The sequence below is a fragment of the Lithobates pipiens genome, unplaced genomic scaffold (assembly GCF_037356315.1).
Source record: "Lithobates pipiens isolate NorthernLeopardFrog02 unplaced genomic scaffold, aLitPip1_a1.2 Scaffold_13, whole genome shotgun sequence".
NCBI lineage: Eukaryota > Metazoa > Chordata > Amphibia > Anura > Ranidae > Lithobates > Lithobates pipiens.
The window spans coordinates 252,560,023-252,577,861 of NW_027507718.1; the positions used below are offsets into that span (position 1 = coordinate 252,560,023).

At 42.1% G+C, this 17,839-nt stretch overlaps 1 protein-coding gene across 4 annotated transcripts in view; it reads left to right on the forward strand.

Moving 5' to 3' along the window:
* Positions 1–17,839, forward strand: part of USO1 (USO1 vesicle transport factor) — a 119,684-nt gene that overhangs the window by 43,241 nt on the left and 58,604 nt on the right. For all 4 annotated transcript variants that reach the window (XM_077476544.1, XM_077476546.1, XM_077476545.1 and 1 more), the window contains 5 exons: positions 6,638–6,735; positions 12,151–12,253; positions 14,430–14,485; positions 16,564–16,684; positions 16,768–16,946. In XM_077476544.1, the coding sequence (XP_077332670.1) occupies positions 6,638–6,735; positions 12,151–12,253; positions 14,430–14,485; positions 16,564–16,684; positions 16,768–16,946 (557 nt within the window). The remainder of the gene's footprint in view (positions 1–6,637; positions 6,736–12,150; positions 12,254–14,429; positions 14,486–16,563; positions 16,685–16,767; positions 16,947–17,839) is intronic.

Here is a 17,839-nt window from a genome sequence, read left to right on the forward strand (position 1 = left end):
CAACAATCAGTTGCATGAGCCAGCCACATATTCTCATAACTCTCTCACCTCTCTCTATAGGCATAAACATTATCTGTTGGTCATTGGACAGCAATGTCCTAAATATTTTGGTTTCATCTGTAAATTGAGAGGGCACAGTTAGAATTGTGTTGACCTTAGAACAGGGGTCTCCAAACTTTCCAAAACAAAGGGCCGCTTTACTGTCCTTCAGAATTCAGGAGGGCCAGATCGTGGCCAGTGGGAGTGGAAAGTCTGTCTGTCGTCAATAGGAGAAAACACACATTTGATATTGGGTTAGAGGAATTGTACCCCATCATTATTCTCATAAGGAGGAATAGTGCCCTATTATTGTCAGTGGGAGAAATGGTGCTCCATTGTTGGCATTAGATGGCAGAATAGCGTCTCTTATCAGCGGGAGGATTAGTGTCCCAAGGGCCGGATAAAGGCAAGCAAAGGGCCGCCTCCGGGCTGCAGTTTGGAGACCCCTGCCTTAGAACAACCTGCAATCAGTGCAAGAAAAGTATCTCCCCAAGCAGTTTAATCTTCCTGTCCAGGTTACATTTGTGGACTGCATGACGCTTTCCTTTGTGTTAAAACAGAACTAAACTGCATCTCAGCACCCTAAACCAAAAATCTGATTTAATACATTTTTAATACGCAAAGAAAATCATCCACTCGCCCATGTCTCCATGTGTTATTTTGTTGAAAAATCACATTGAAAACACCCAAATAGCATTTCTATCCATGGCCTCTTGAGCAAGAGCAGATAACTCGTGTAGTATTTATTTCCTGGAATCCATCTGCCCTTAGGCCAGGCATGCAGGCAGGAGGACATGCTTAGCTGGGAAGAGCTCCTCTCTTCCTCCAGATGAAAGAGAAAAAAATGCCTATGAAGACTCCTAGGTTGTATGGCATCATTTTGGCCCATGCCATAAATTGGGAAGCAACTGAATAAATAAATATTTAAAATAAGTATATGAAATATTTCTTATCGTCTATTTACTGATGCTAGTAACATAAGCCATTAAAAATAGTTCATATTGTTTGAGAGCGTTTAGTTCCACTTGACAATGAGGGGAAGGAATTCTGCAATCCTAACACACTTCCTGTTCTAGGGTGACCACGTTTCTCCATGGTTACAGTACAGTGAGTGAGTGTTGTCAAGGAAGTATCTTATTGACAGAATAACCAAGTGAAAATATTAGGGGGAAAAAGAATCCTGAAAACCGAAAAAGAATGCTGCTACCTTATCTAAGGAAAAGTAAGCTGCAAAATATACATTTTTGTTTTTTGATTTTTAGATACACTTTACGTATACTCTTTAGTTGAAATAGAGACTGCAAACTGCAGTACCAGGCTTTATGTTGTACTTGCAATGGGCAACCCTGGCAGGCAGTCGCAGTGTGTCAGTTAGCTGGTGGGGAGCTGTACAGGTCCAGATTTGTGGTCTGCTGCAGAAAAGCCCAGACCCTGAAGGCCCTCCTGTGTAGGCTGACATGGCGAAGGTAAAGATTTATCCAGTTGAGAGCTGCAACATTCACAGTGTAAGTTTCCCTTGTTGGGAAGGGGAAGTCCTGTGCTGGTTCCTTGTTTTCCCTGCTTTTGTAGAAGTGGTGGTCAGAAGGTGCTGCTAGTGGCTTTTTAAAGCCTTTGCCTGGGCCAGTCTGTGTAGTGTGGGGCTTGACTTGCACATATCAACCAGCTTGAAGAGAGGGATAGTCACTGGTCAGTTTATAGGCATGGACCTGGCCATTGTACTGTGCAGGCATGACCTGCCCACTGACACTACTGCACAGACGTGCCTGAGGTGGCATACCATCCATCTGTGGGCACCACCTTTTCTACATAGGACTCTGACCGAGTTGGACTCAACCTGCAGCATCTTCACAATTACAGCACAGTCCACAATTGCAACATTAGTACCTCTAGCCTCCAGGTGGTGGGACCATGGGGAAGGGGCACCCTCCTTCTCCTTGTGGATCCAGTACTGTGAGTAGCACACCTTTTTAGTCCACACAGCAAAAGCATGGTGGATCTGAGTCAAGCAGGACCAGTACCTGGGGGTTTTAACCCGCACATTACAGCATCCAATTTCTTACTCGCTCCTTCTGGAGCTTCTTCCACAGAGACCTTTGTGTCTAAGGAGGAATTTTGTGCTGCCTTTGACCACAGTCCTGGAACAATTGGCTGACATCCACAAAGATTTGCAGTGGAGAGACCAAAATAGTTTTGGTTTCCGTCACCACAGTGACCATCTTGCAAGTTTCCCCTTCTAGGCTTAGAGAAGAGGAAGGGTCCAAGGAAGTGGACATCTCTGATACAGATCTATCCTTAGAAGAGGACACTCTGCCCTCCAGCATCTCAGTCACAAAGATCCACAGTGAGTTTGTTCAGAGGTGGTCAATGGAACGCACGCACCTAAATCAAATGTATCCATTTTGACACTGAGCAAGATCTTTAGAATGACTGGGTCTATCTTGATAAGATGCTTGTTTTCCACCCCCAAATCCCCCCCCCCCCCCCCAAATGTTTTTCAATAATAGCCAGTAGAAGCCTTCTGAAAAAGGGGACAGTCAACAGTGGACTTTGCTGTCATGTCTTATTTGAGTAAGACTCTTACAATTGTGATGGCCGATGTGACAGTTTTTAAGGACTCTGTGGACAAAAAGTTTGAGTCCTTGTTTAAGGCATCCTTTTCTTTTGACAAGTCCGGATTGTCAAGCCTTGCTGGTCTGAGCCAAGTGCATTTCAAAAGAACCTAGAGCCCTAAAATAAGGTTCTTCTGCTAGGCATCACTTGGAGATTTCTCCCAAAGTTTTTCTCTTCTGTGTGGGTAGATTGGAAGTTTCACTCCAACAACTGTCTCTGCTGGGCCTTATGCCAGTCGGTATGAGGCATGTACTGTGGCAAAAATGCTGAACAGCAAAGCTCCCCTGTGATAGGCAGCCAAACCAATTGCATTTTTGAAGGTGGATGCCTTTTTGGCAATGCTGTGGATATGGTTATTTATAAGATTAGAGGGAAAAGGAGCGCTTTCTTTCCTCTAATCAAGTGGCAGAAGTCTTTGACAATAGCTACCAGCATCTGGCACAAAAAACAAACCCTTTTTTGTGCCAGATGCTGGTAGATTTTGTTAAGACTTCTGCCACTTGATTAGAGGAAAGAAAGCCTTTCGGAATTCAGCGGCTAAATAGAAGACTTATTTTCAGAAAAAGCCATGGAACCCCAAGCCCACCAAGACTGGTAACAAACCACCTTCCCAAATGATCAGGCGCCCCCACTTTACAATTGGGAGGGCCCAGTGGTCTTTTTGGCAATTTGGCTCCACTTTGTAACACCAGTATTTTCTCTATTGACTCCTTGGGACCTCAACCTAATGTTGCCAATGAGGCCATCATTTGAGCCTATTTTGGATATTTCTCTCCCTCTTTTCCAGCAAGTTTGCCTTTCTTATGACAAACACTTTAATCAGGAAGTTGTCAGAACTTGTGGCTAATCATGTTAAGGAACCCTTAGAACAATTTTTCTGCCTAAGGTGGTCTCGCCATGTCCTTTTACAGCAGGATATAGTGTTGTTTTTGTTTTGTTCAGCTATTAAGCATCCTAAGGAGATTACTGTCAAGTACTGTGGGAGTATATCTTGTGGTTGTGGCCTTTATTCGTCAATCTTATGCTCTGTTTGTGTCACCTGAGGGCTCCAGAAAGAGACAGGCTACATCTTGATCCACAATTGCTAGGTGAATGAGGCAGGGCATTATTCAGGTGTAATACCTAATGGGAATGGTACTCCCCCCTTCCCTGCGAAAGCTCCCTCTACCAGAAGTGTCTGTGGGTTGTGATCTTTTCTTTTATAGCATCTGGCCTTGGTTCTCCAGGTCTGTAAGGGTGGTACCTGTTCAGACCCCAGTGTATGCTGGCCTTCACAGTGAAGTCCCCCAAGGGGCCCTATAAGGGCCATCTGTTTCACTCTTCTCCACTTTTTTTTTCAGTTAAGTTTTGGGGACACAGACAGCAATAAAAATGTAATCGGTGCTTATAATCCTTCATCAACCTATCCAAACCTAGAAAAAGGTTTTCTAAATTGTATTTTTCTTCAACCCCTTCTTGCCCAACCTATTGTAAATGATGGAGCCCTGTTATTCTAGGAGGACACCATATGACATTCTCCCAGGATTGCACCCCACAGGCTGAACTTCGGTGCGATCTGTCACCCCACCAGACACACTGGATGACAGATCAGTGTACCGCCCGCTGCCAGTACCACATGATCCCTGTGACCAATCACAGCAGATCACATGACAGTTGTACACAATGAATGGCTTTGATTCATGCCATTCATTATGTACTATTGTGTTGGTCACAGTGATCACATGGTACAGACAGGGCCAATCTCGGCCCATCCGTACCATGTGATTGGCCACAGCTAATCACAGCACTCAGTCTTTTTGGGTATGAGTAAATCAGTATGGCACATCATGACTTGGCAATATTTGCCCACTTTTTTTGCAAAAAAACTCCAAATCTGTCAGATTTCGGGGGCACAGCCCTCTTCAGATCACCCCACAGATTTTCAATCAGATGCAGGTCTGGGCTCTGGCTGGGCCCTTCCAAAACTTGAATCTTCTTCTGGTGAAGCCATTCCTTTGTTGATTTGAATGTATGCTTTGGGTCGTTATCATGCTGAAAGATTAAGTTCCTCTTCATGTTCAGCTTTATAGCAGAAGCCTAAAGGTTTTGTGCCAATATTGACTGGTATTTGGAACTGTTCATAAAAAGTTTTACCTTGACTTAAGGCCCCTGTTAAAGCTGAAGAAAAACATCCCCAAAGCATGATGCTGCCACCACCATGCTTCACTGTGGGTATGGTGTTCTTTTGGCGATGTGCAATGTTGTTCTTCCACCAAACATATCTTTTCGAATTATGGGCAAAAAGTTCAATTTTGGTTTCATCAGACCATAACACATTTTCCCACATGCTTTTGGGAGACTTCAGATGTGTTTTTGCAAATTTTAGCTGGGCTTGGATATTTTTCTTCGTAAGAAAAGGCCTCCGTCTTACCACACTACCCCATAGCCCAGACATATGAAGAATATGTGAGATTGTTGGCACATGTACCACACAGCCAGTACTTGCCATATATTCCTGCAGCTCCTTTAATGTTGCTGTAGACCTCTTGGCAGCCTCCCTGACCAGTTTTCTTCTTGTCTTTTCATCAGTTTTGGAGGGACGTCATGTTCTCGGTAATGTCAATGTTGTGCAATATTTTCTCCACTTGATGATGACTGTCTTTACTGTGTTCCATGGTATATCTAATGCCTTGGAAATTCCCTCTGATGCTTTGGAAGCTGTCTGCAGACCATGGCTTTTGCTGTAGGATGTGACTGAGAAAATGTCAGGAAAGGCCTACTAGAACAGCTGAACTTTATTTGGGGTTAATTAGGGGCACTTTAAATTATGGCAGGGGTGTACTGACTCCTATTCAACATGAGTTTCAATGTGATTGCTTAATTCTAAACACAGCTACATCCCCAATTTTAAGAGGGTGTGCACACTTATGCAACCACATTATTTTACCCCCCCCCCCAAAAAAAAAGATTTCAGTTTGTCTTTCAATTGAGTTGTACAGTTTATAGGTCAAGGTGGGAAAAAAATCTGAAATTATTTATCTTTGTCTCTTTTTTTTATATCGCATGACATTTTAACAGGGGTGTGTAGACTTTTTTTTATATCCATTGTATATATACCACATTTTGTGGGCTCAATAACTTTCCTACAGACCTGAATAGTATACATTGATTTTGTGATTTTTCACATAAGAAATGTAGCGGTAGTCGTTTTGGCCTAATTTTACGAAGAAAGATTCTTTATTTGAAGAATGTTGTAACAGACATTTTTTTTCAAAAACATTTTTTAAACCCAGCGGTGATTAAATACCACCAAAAGAAAGCTGTGTGTGTGTGTGTGTGTGTGTGTGTGTGTGTGTGTGTGTATGCTAAAAACTTCATATGGGTACAGTGTTGCATGACCATTCAAAGTGCGACTGCGCTAAAAGCTGAAAATTGGCCTGCGCAGGAAGGGGATGAAAATGTCCGATATTGAGGCGAGACTTCACAGTTATCTGAAACAATTACAAGAAAGATACTTTGAGATGATTGGAGATTTTACTTACTCTTTGCATACCCCCCCCCCCCCCATATTCTTCTCACGGTGGCTATTTTTCACTAAACGAGTCCATCCTCATTTACTTCTGGAACTCTGGAATGTGAAAGTTAACATCATCTGAGAGGCAAGGCACTGGTGACGTAGCCTTCCCAGGATGCACCTGCAAGGCCAGGGGTTCATCACCAGTGCCTCACTCAATCAGGAAGCAGAAAAACAGTAACTGAAAATATAAGCAAAAAGGGTTTAACCACTGGATGTAACATGATTTCATATCAGCATGCAAAGCCGAAGGGATTTTTAGTGAAAAGGGGAAGGTCCATTTAGAGAGCATTTAAAGGCTTTTATTGACTTTCTAATATACTAAGGGCTCAGTAAAGCACTGCATATCAAGTAATGGCCTGCAGCATAGTGCTTATTGCCGGTGATACACATTATAAGTTAATAATTCTTAATGTCTCCCAAATCTTATTGCAGAGGAGAACCAGCAAGTACAGACTGATGATCTCGGAGTCCAGTTTACAGAAATGTTCATGAAACAGGAAACCATAACTCTTTTACTGTCGGTTTTAGAGGTAAGTCACCAGTTAGAATTGGTCATTTTATTATATATTTAAACTTGAGGACAACCATCGAATATACATTTCAGGCTGTAATCTATACCTGGCAAATCCGTTTTATAATTTCTGCGTGCCCTGGTAGTACTTTGTGAACCACATGCCATCTGCCATGGTGGAAGATGGAACTTGTAGTTCATTCAATATAGTATCGATATTCCCATTGCACACTTTCCTGGATAAGGCTTTAGGAGTAAGGGATGCTGCAGCAACAACCAGCTGGAACTGGAGACATCGCAGATCAATTGCACATATTCGCCAGCACACCACAAATCGTTTATTGCAGAATGATCACATCACAGAAGACATAGTGCCACGTTTCAGAGGTGCGCAGGACCTCTTCCTCAGACATGTTATGACGAAGGGGTCCTGGGTGGCTCCAAAACTTTGCACTGTCTTCTGTTATGTGATCATTCTTTAATAAAGATTTCGAGGTATTTGATGATCTGTAGTGTGCTGGCAAATATGTGCATCTCTAGTTCATTCATTCACAGATGAATGAATGACTGATTTGAATTGTGACGGCGGGTGTGCGGAGAGGATCATTTATGTATTAGCAACTTGTTGCATCTAAAACCCTGAATACAGATGTAACATGTTACTAAAGGGAACTGGTTGTAAACTCTCTCATATACACAGTGAAGTGAACAGCCTACAGATGATACACAGAGATTAAACAAATCCTCCTACATAAGTTTTATCTATCTGCGGTCTTCTCTTACCTACACCCCTTCAAAAAGGCAGAATCGCATTAAAATCCTTCTCCGTCTATAATTATTACATAGGAGGGGGTGAAGAGCGGCAGTTACAGTGTGTGAGAGCTGATTGGAGGAAAGGCGCACACACCCCCCTTCCCACGGCACACAGGAATGATACAAAGCTGTGTTCTGAATACAAAAGCTACGTGCTGAGCTCTCCTCTCCAGTCACAAATTTATCTCGTGTTCCGAAAACTTCTCCGAAGGGACTCATTCTGATAAGAGGAACAAAGCACTAGATAGAAATTACACTTACAGCTTTGGAGAGAGATAATTAAAGTGATTGTAAAGGTAAATACAAATAAAAATAAAATAAATAACAAACATAGCATAATTGCCTCCACTGTGCAGCTTGTTTTGCACAGAGTGGCCCCGAACCTGGTCTTCTGGGGTCCCCCGGCACTCTCACGGCTCCTCCCTGCATCTGATAATCCCCTTGACTCGAAAGCGCTTCCCTGAGGGGGTTACCTTGCGGGGAGGCTTCTGAGTCTATCATTCGCCATCAATAGAGACCAAATGCAGGACTTGGCCCCTGCGCTCGTGTCATTGGATGTGATTAACAACAGTGGGAGCCAATGGCAGCACTGCTATCAATCTATCCAATCAAGAGCCGAGAACCCCGGGCAGAGAGACAGCTTGTCCCCGCCGGGTCAAGTTAGAGGGTTCAGGTAAGTAAAACGGGGGAGCGGGGTGGAGGGGGGTCGTTCACTGACAGGTGTTTTTTTACCTTAATGCATAGAATGCATTAAGGTGAAAAAAACATGTACCTTTACAACCCCTTTAAACACTACAGATATATGTTCTTTGTTCAGTTTTCATGACTGAGGTTTGCAACCACTTTAACCCTTTTCCTGCCAGGTCCATATATTATACATCATGTGTCCCAGGCTCCGCTGGCCCATCCGCATGACCAGTATGGTGCGTGTTGCTGGGTAGAGGAGAGCGAGCTGAGCGGACATGCATCTGCTCTTCTTCCCTTATTGCTGACCTGTAATTAATTTTTATTTTTTTCCATAACTTTTTTTTCATTACATAGAGGACAAAAAGTGATATTTTGGTGACATGTTTTCTTTAATGAGAACCTGTCAATAAATCTAGTCTGCACTGCAAAATATCACATCTGGTACCTTTTTGTCGTCCGTTATTTAAAAAAAAAAAAGTACGGTAAAAATGTAAAAACTTTTTTTTTTTAGAAAATTGACAAAAATTTAAGTTATACCCAAGCACACAAAATCCCCCTTTAAAAATGAGTTCCCCCACATACTCAAATGTACACACATTCATTTTAGCACCAGAGCACAAGCAAAGCTTTAAACAGGTTACCTGTAGGGGTTTTCAAAGCATTGCCATTGGAAAATATAGAGTTCCGTTTTACAGACGAGTGCAATTTTAACCACTTTAGCCCCGGAGGATTTTACCCCCTTCCTTACCAGTGCACTTTTTGTGATTTGGCACTGCGTCTCTTTAACTGACAGTTGCGCGGTCATGCGACATTGCACCCAAACAAAATTGATGTCCTTTTTTTCCCACAAATAGAGCTTTATTTTGGTGGTATTTGATCACCTCTGCGGTTTTTATTTTTTGCGCTATAAACAAAAAATGGTGCCAATTTTGAAAAAAAAAACACACAATATTTTTTACTTTTGCTATAATAAATATTCAATTAAAAAAAAAATGTTTTTTCCTCAGTTTAGGCCGATGGGTATTCTTCTACATATTTTTAGTAAATTAGCGATTATTGATTGGTTTGTGCAAAAGTCATAGCATCTACAAAATAGGGGATAGATTTATGGCCTTTATTTATTTATTTATTTTTTTCCCGTGACTGCGACATTATGGCAGACACATTGGACACTTTTGACACATTTTTGACACATGCACATTTACACAGCGATCAGTGCTATAAAATTGCACTGATTACTGTGTAAATGTGCCTGCCAGGGAAGGGGTTAACACCAGGGGGCACTGCAGGGGTTAATATGTTCCCTATGGGAGGGATTCTAACTGTGGGGGGAGGGGAATCACAAGGGAATGAGACCGATTGGTGTTCCTCTGTACTGGGAACACACCATCGGTCTCCTCTCCACTGACAGGACGTGGATCTGTGTGTTTAAATACACAGATCCACGGTCCTGCAGTGTTTCCGGGCAATCGACGGCCGGGAATCAGAGCACATCATATGACGCCCACCCAGGATGGGAGATCCTATCTGTGGGCGTCATATGTCTATAGGCTGGGGCTGAAGTGGTTAAGGTTTCATATGTTGGATGAACTATTGGAGGTTTGTCACATGCATTGGTACGAACAAGTGTTGCAGGGCTTTCATGAATTTGGCTGAAGGTTTCCAAGTACATACACACCCCCAGAAATGTATTTCATATGACTTATTGAATAACCCTCAATGTGTCATGACAATCAAATGGTTTACACAAGCTCTTCTTCTTGTATATATAATTATTTCCTTTGTTTTTAACCCCAATACAATGAAAAAAATAATTTCAGCAGTTATCCAAAATAACTTGTGTGATCTTCTATTAGTACATTGGTAGACCGAAATTATCAAGTTGTTTTAAAGTGGTTGTAAATCCATTCCATAAACCCAGTGAAGTGAGACAGAGATGAGAGAAATCCTTCTACATAAGTTGTACCTGTCTGTCTGTAGTATCCTCTACATCACTTCAAAGTGCCGTATTTTAAAGCTTGGTCAGAAAAAAAGAGGCCAGAGAGCTGAAGTTACTCTGCAGAGCTCAATGAGGAGAGCTCATTGGAGGGAAGGGACACACTGCCTCCACACAGGAACAGAGCTGAGGCTGTCAATCAGCTGGAGGTCCCTCCTCTGTCACCATTTTTCTCTTGGCGTCAGGAAAACGTATCAGAAGTAATGCATGCTAATAGAGGAAGGAAGCAGCAGACAGAAATGACACTTAGTGCTCTGGATTGAGACAAGTACACACTATAGAGGGATATGCTTTGTTCGTAGTTCTTGTCTGAAGTTTACAACAAACTCATTTAAAGAGGAAGTAAACCCTCTCTCTTAAAACAAAAAAACCCTCGTTTACCTCCTCCGTGTTCACGCGGCATGTCTTCCGGGTATGTGCGCTGGTGCCGCCACCAACAGCATGATCGCCATTAGAAACAACATGCTCAGTGCGCCTGTGCCCGATGTCTATGTATGCCCGATGTAATTATTAATCTAGGCTTAAAGTGGTTGTAATGGGTTTACAACCACTTTAACCTGCTAGGGGTGCACAGTCTGTAGATTCACATTACCTGGGATGGTTCCACATGCCAAGAGAGTATTCATCAATGTTCTTCATTTGACAGTTGGGTGCAAGCACATTTTTTCCTTCCTATCTGTAAGCCTGCATGGTCACTGGCAAGCCAAAGGCCTCTACTAGTGATTGGGAACAAAATAGTGTGATTTCTGATGATGTGATCATCATGACATCGGTTCATTCTCATCACATGCATGCAGGAGGTTCATTTAAACCTCCTAAGCCTATAGATACCTAAAATATAAGTATGAAATCTGAACTTAGGGACAAAAGCATTTATTCAAATGTATTCCCTCATAGTCACAAGAATTCAAATACACCTAAATAAAACCTAAATATTACCTTGTAAAAGTGAATGTGGCGTGATCACTATGTTGCACATAGCCTGTGTAGAGAGCCGAGATGTAGGCGGAAACCCAGCAGGCCCACCCACAGGGACTGGATACAAGAGCAAGTACCCTGCACAAGAAGAGAGAGCGGCACTGATAGGTCTTTTAAAATCCTAAACAGAGGCAAAGGGGAACAGGAAGGATCAACGAGCATGTGACCACTGTGATCGGCTGTCACAGTGAAAGTGAGAGAACATCATAGCACACCATGGACCTCCAGAATGAGTTCAAAGCTTTATTCAGCGATAACATTATTACGACAAAAGCAACATTTCGGAGCTTCGCAGGACTCCATCAGGCTGTGACATCACATGCCTGATGAAGGAGTCCTGTGAGGCTTTGAAACATTGCCTCAGCTGTAAAATTGTCATCGCTGAATAAAGCTGAGGACCCATTCTGGAGGTCCATGGTGTGCTGGTGATGTTCTCTCACTTTGACTGTCTTTGGTTCCAGTCAATGGTCGCTGCAGCACCCGTTTACACATGCAGCCATTTCTTCAGGAACGTGTGCATTGGAATTGGCGGTCACATTGGTCACATGATCAGAAGCTAGTCTGCTGGCTACCAATGTGTTTTCTGCAGCTCGGGAAGCGTGCTCCCAGCACATAAACTTTGATTGCCCAGCAACACGTATGTGCGGCATGTGGGCGTTATAGCACCATCTTTATACCGACGTGCATGTGTTACTGCAGAGTAAAGAAATTAATGGAAAAACTTGTGCAGCCATTTTTGAAAAAATGAGAAATGTTATACTTTGCTGGGTCTTTTTAGAAATGTTATATTTTGATGGGTCTTTTGAGATATTTTTGAGGTGCAAAACATTATGCAGGCTACAACAGCAAAGGGTTAGTTGTATCCGTTAAACAATTAATGTAGGAGCTATGTTCTGTTTTTAAGGATCCCTTTCTGTGACTTTTTTTTTGTCTTTGTCTTATTTATCTCTCTTTCTACAGGAGTTTGATTTCCATGTGCGCTGGCCTGGAGTGAAACTACTGACTACTCTTCTTAAGCAGCAAGGACCTCAAGTGCAGCAGATTGTTTTAGTCTGCCCAATGGGCAAGTGAAGTATTTTTTTCTTCTAGTTGTCCGGTTTTCAGTCCTCTACTAAAATCTCACGACTTTCGGTTTGTGTGTACTACTTTCTGTTCAACAGAAGTCCGCTTCTGTCGAGCCAACCTGCTGGAAATCTGCGATCACTCATCTCTGTATTCTTTGGGAGAGGGACATGTCAGGTTTTTCTTTTTTTGTTCAACCAGCACGTCGACATGAGTGTACTTACACAGACTTGTCACTGAAAAGAAAGCTAGTAAGTCAGACCGTTCTCACTGAAGCTGCAAAGGCAGTGTACAGGGATTTACCCATGCGTTGGCTGCAGTGCTTTGCTTTGCAGTCGCAGCAAGAATTAAACCCCCTGTTGTGTTCAAGGATATGCATGCTTTTAGGGCTTTAATCATGCGGTGAGGAGGCAACATAACATTCTTCTTGCCCTGACAAACACCCTCTGTAAAGCTATTCACCATGGATCACTCTTCAGATGGCTAATGCTAGCCCTTGCTGATAAATAATTGCAGTGGCTCTTACTCTGATGCCTATATAATTGTATAGCCATGTGTTCACGGCCTGAATAATTGTAGGTATAGCTATGAAAATGAACTTGTTAGTGAAATGTCTATTTGCAAATATTATTCTTTTACATATCCTGAACTGAGATTCACTGAGTGGGATTTTTCTCAGTATTGTCTGCCTTGGAGAGAAGCTGTCTGGGTGTCTTATGACTTACCCACAACAGATGGCTTGACTTGAGTTTATGTAAACCATGCATGCACTTTTTATCAAACATAGGCTACCAAACATTTTGTTCAGTGGTGTGCATTGTTTTATGCTTCTAAATGAAAAGAGTTTTTTTTTAATATAATTTATACTTTATACTCGCCTAGGTGGGTGCAGCATCAGTTCGATGCTGCATATGTCCCCCCGCTGCCTCTAAAGTGAGGATCTGAGCGATCAAACACTCAGTTCTCCCCTCCACTCCAGCAGAGAGCTGTGACTGTCAGTCACTGGTTTTCTGCTCTGCCCCTCTAGTGCTCACTGGAGCGCTGGGCTGAGGAGGGGATGGAGCGGGTGGCTCAGGCTCCTAGCAGTGCAGCTGAGAGGTTGGATTGATCCTGACTGTAAAGTTGGGATCTTTTCCCAGCATGGACCCGCTAAAAACGGTTTATAGGAGTGAAGAATAAACTGCACACCTGTGATCCATAGAAGCTTTGGCCATACTTCTCCTTTAACCTTCCTAGCGGTAATCCCGAGTCTGGCTCGGGTTGGGATTTTCATTACAGGAGCGGTAACCCCGAGCCAGACTCGGGATCGCACCGCTCGATGCAGGGGAGGACACAGGGAGAGTTACTCACCTTGTCCCCTGGATCCAGCGATGTCCACCGCGCTGTGTGATCGAGCCGTCCTCCGCTCGATTCACAGTGCCGAATGCCGCCGAGCTCCGTTCCCTGCGACGTTACGACGCACGGGAGCGGAGAACGGCGGCAAATTCAAAAAAGTAAAAACACACAAAACACACACAGCACTGTAATCTTACAGATTACAGTGCTGTATTAAAAAATACACACCCCCTTTGTCCCTAGTGGTCTGTGCAATGCCCTGCATGCACTTTTATATTATAAATACTGTTTTTTCTGCCTGGAATTTGGAGATTGTCCATAGCAACCAAAACATGTCCCTTTTTCAGTTTTTTGGGGGATTTGATTACATTATTGAATATTTTTTATTATTCTTTATTATATTATAAACTTTATCATACCCGGGATGTCCGCTAGACTCTGGTTTGAAGAGATTTCAGAGCGTTATTCCTAAGAATTACAGGACTACAAAATAAAAGCCAGATTTCCATGCAAAATAATTGTACCGCTTTCAGCACCTTATTTCAGACTGAATCATACCGCCAGGGAGGTTAACGAAAAATATGGAAAGCACAATTATTGGGTGATAATGCCAGTGAGAAGGCCTCTCTGAACCGCTTTGGTCCTCTGCTAGTCAGAGATTTTGAGTCACGCTTTTAGGGGGAGGAGCTTTTAAATACTCATGCTTAACATGGTTGAAAATCGGTTGGTTTCTAATTTGATGCTCTGTGGACCCTGCTACTATAGCTCCAAGACTTAATAAAAGTAAGAAACCTTTTTTGATATTTTGAAAAGGTAAAATGATGTCTTTCCACTGTGTACAGGTGTTTCTAGGCTCATGGATCTTCTGGATGATTCCAGGGAGGTGATTCGTAATGATGTAAGTTAAAGGTGGATTTGCTGTAATAAGTTTTTCTACTCTGCTTGAAATAATTATTTTCATGAAAATATTTTACAATTGCATGCTTACTTTCATAAACTTATAAAACAATTTTTTTTAAATTTCTGTTTTTTTTTTCCCAGCTTTTTAATGTAGATGTAAATCCTTAACTGACACTAAAGTAATAAAAAAACGCTTACATAAGCCCACTAAAGTGACTAGCCTTAGGTGATGCACAGAGATGACTTAAAGTGATTCTTAAAGGTGTAACTTTTTTTTTAACCAATTCAGCACCAGAAGGTTTATCCCCCTTAATGACCAGGCCATTTTTTCAATACGTCACTGTTACTTATAACTCACAATTGAGCGGTCATTTGACACTGTACCCAAAAAAAAAAATAATAATTTTGTTCCCACAAATAGAGATTTCTTTTGGTGGTATTTGATCTCCGCTGCTGTTTTTATTTTTTTGCACTATAAACAAAAAAATACTTTTTTGGGAATCGGTGACCAGTGCTAAAAATATGTGCTGACACTGTACTAATGACACTGGCTGGAAAGGGGTAAACATCAGGGGTGATCAAAGTGTTAAATGTGTGCCTCAAATGTGCTTACTTACTGTGTGGGAGGTGCTTGTACTACGGGAAGGCACTGATCCATGTTCCTGCTTTACAGAAACACTGGATCACTACCGTTCCCTACTGAGAGAATGGCGATCTGCCTTGTTTATATAGGCAGACCGCCGTTCTGCTTGTGTCCCCAGTGATCGGCGGTCACCGAGTCTGCTGGACCTGCTGATTGGTCCTGCTGTGCACGCCCCAGAACCGGAAGTGCACTATCACGTACAGGTATGTGATTCTGCACAGGAGAGCTGCCTTGCTGCCGTATATGTACAGTATACAGTCGGCAAGCGGTTAAATAACAAACATGTTATACTTATCTGCTCTGTGCACAAAACAGTCCCGATCCTTGTCTTCTGGGGTCCTGGCACCTTCTTTCCAAAGTACATCCCCAGCAAGCTGCTTGCTAAGGGAGGTACTCATATGAGCTCGCTCCTGAGCTACGCTCCTGTGAATGGGCATTGCCCATTCACATACAGAGCGTGGCTTAGTCCCGCCCCCCACTTACTCATTTTCTCCTCACTGGCTTTGATTGACAGCAGCAGGATCCCACTGCTGTGTGAGCCAGTGAGGAGAGAGAGACTTGGCAGGGCTGCTGTTCTTCTGTACATCATCAGATCGAGATGGGGCTCAGGTAAGTTTAAGGAGGTGGGGAGGAGGGGGAGCTGCACCCAGAAGGTTTTTTTACATTCATTTATAGAATTCATTAAGGTAAAAAAAACTGTCTTTAGAACCACTTTTACATTTCCACTTTTCCATTTATCTGCAGTCTTCACCTCTACAGCTTTCTAAAGTACACAGATCAAAGGGTATTTCTCTGCTTCGAAACGGCAGGGAGCGGGTATACAATGTAATAGGCATGGCACAAAGTTGAGTGTAATTTAAGACTTGAGTGGAGAAAAACGACACCCCGCTCTACACAGTCTCACTGAGAAACATTGCCGAGGCTGTCAGTTACCTGCTGTATGTTAGAGGGTGGACAGCATCTCTCAGGATTGCCTGATATCAGGGAAAACTGTCAGAAGTTACTCATGCAGATAGTATAGGAAGGAGAAAGCAGAAATAATTCACATTGAATACTATAGATGAAGACCAGCACACACACCATAGGCACACATGCAGCCTATGGTGTTTGTTTCTACTGTCCTCTAAAAAGCAATCTATGTTGGATCTCATTAGAGGTTGGTGGAGTAGAGACTTTTGCACGTTAAAAAGACGACCCTGCCGTCTTCTGAATGCCCGTTTTCCTGTTGGTTGGTTGTTTTTGTTTTTTCTTATTTTTTTGCGAACTCAAATTTATTTAATTAAGATATCACAGTTTGTGACTATTTATTTATTGAATTGTGGGGTAAGTTGTCATTTTTGAAGAAGTTAGTCATGTTTCTGTAATTTTAAGAAGTAGGGTACTTTTTTTTTTTTTGTCTTTTTACTGCAAATTATACTTTCTCTTTTTTGCAGGGTCTTTTATTACTTCAGCAGTTGACAAAAGGCAATGCGGCTATTCAAAAAATTGTAGCTTTTGAAAATGCTTTTGAGAGACTTCTGGACATAATCACTGAAGAGGGAAACAGTGATGGTGGTATGTACACAGACTGTTTAGACTGGCAAGAGTGCCTGCAAATTGAGAGAATTGTTTTAACAAAGTCTGTCTTGTTGTTGCAGGAATTGTAGTCGAGGACTGTCTAATATTACTTCAGAATCTGCTGAAGTATAACAACTCGAATCAAAATTTCTTCAAAGAAGGATCCTACATCCAGCGAATGAAGCCTTGGTTTGAAGTGGGAGATGACAACTCTGGGTGGTCTGCACAAAAAGTGACTAACCTTCACTTGATGCTGCAGGTATGGACAGATTATGCTTTAAATCTAAACTGAATTATTAGTGCTAATGGGCTGTTGGGATTTCTGACTGTTTTGTTTCCGTGCATTCAATTTATTTATATACACAGGGAGTCTCCTATTTAAGAATTCCATTATATTAAAGCCAGCCATAGATGGATCGACATTCGACCAGTTCAATGGGATCCAGCCTAATTTCGAACCGTCTATGGGCAGGCTGGTTGTACTGAAGTCCATCTACCAATCGACTTTTGTACAGTCTGTTGGTGTTTTTTTGTTTTTTTTTGTTTGTGTTTTTTTTTCATTTTGGTCACTATATTCTGATGCCTGGGAAATCTCCTCCTGCTACAATAGCACAGCAGGAGGGATTCATCCATCAATACTAACTTATTGATGAGGGAATCAATCCCTTTTCTTTTCTTCAACCGTGGTTTGAAAATGTTCTTAATGTATGGCGTGCCTAAGCCCAGACCCCAAGGATGGATGGTAGTTTACAACAATGCACTGTGTTATCTTTGTAGATATTTTATCTAGTGTTCCTTTTACAGTGGATATTTTCTTGTCTCCTGACTACATGCTTATCATGGACATCATTATGTTTCAGAATACTTTATTTATCCTAATGGAGATTATTATGCATGGAAGGTTTCAGAATATTTGGGGGTTTCATTTCACTAGTAGAGCTGTATGTCTATGATGCAAAAATTGAATACTGTTTATATACATTATATTTGATTTGTTTAGAAAGCACACTGCGTTACATATGTTATATAACCTGCCAAAATGTTTTTAATTGTGGAATCAATATTGAGCATAAAATCAGAAGAAAGGGACAACATAAAGCTGTTTGCCAATAGGGCTCCTGTGGACCTAAGCTTAAGACTGTAGTACTACAG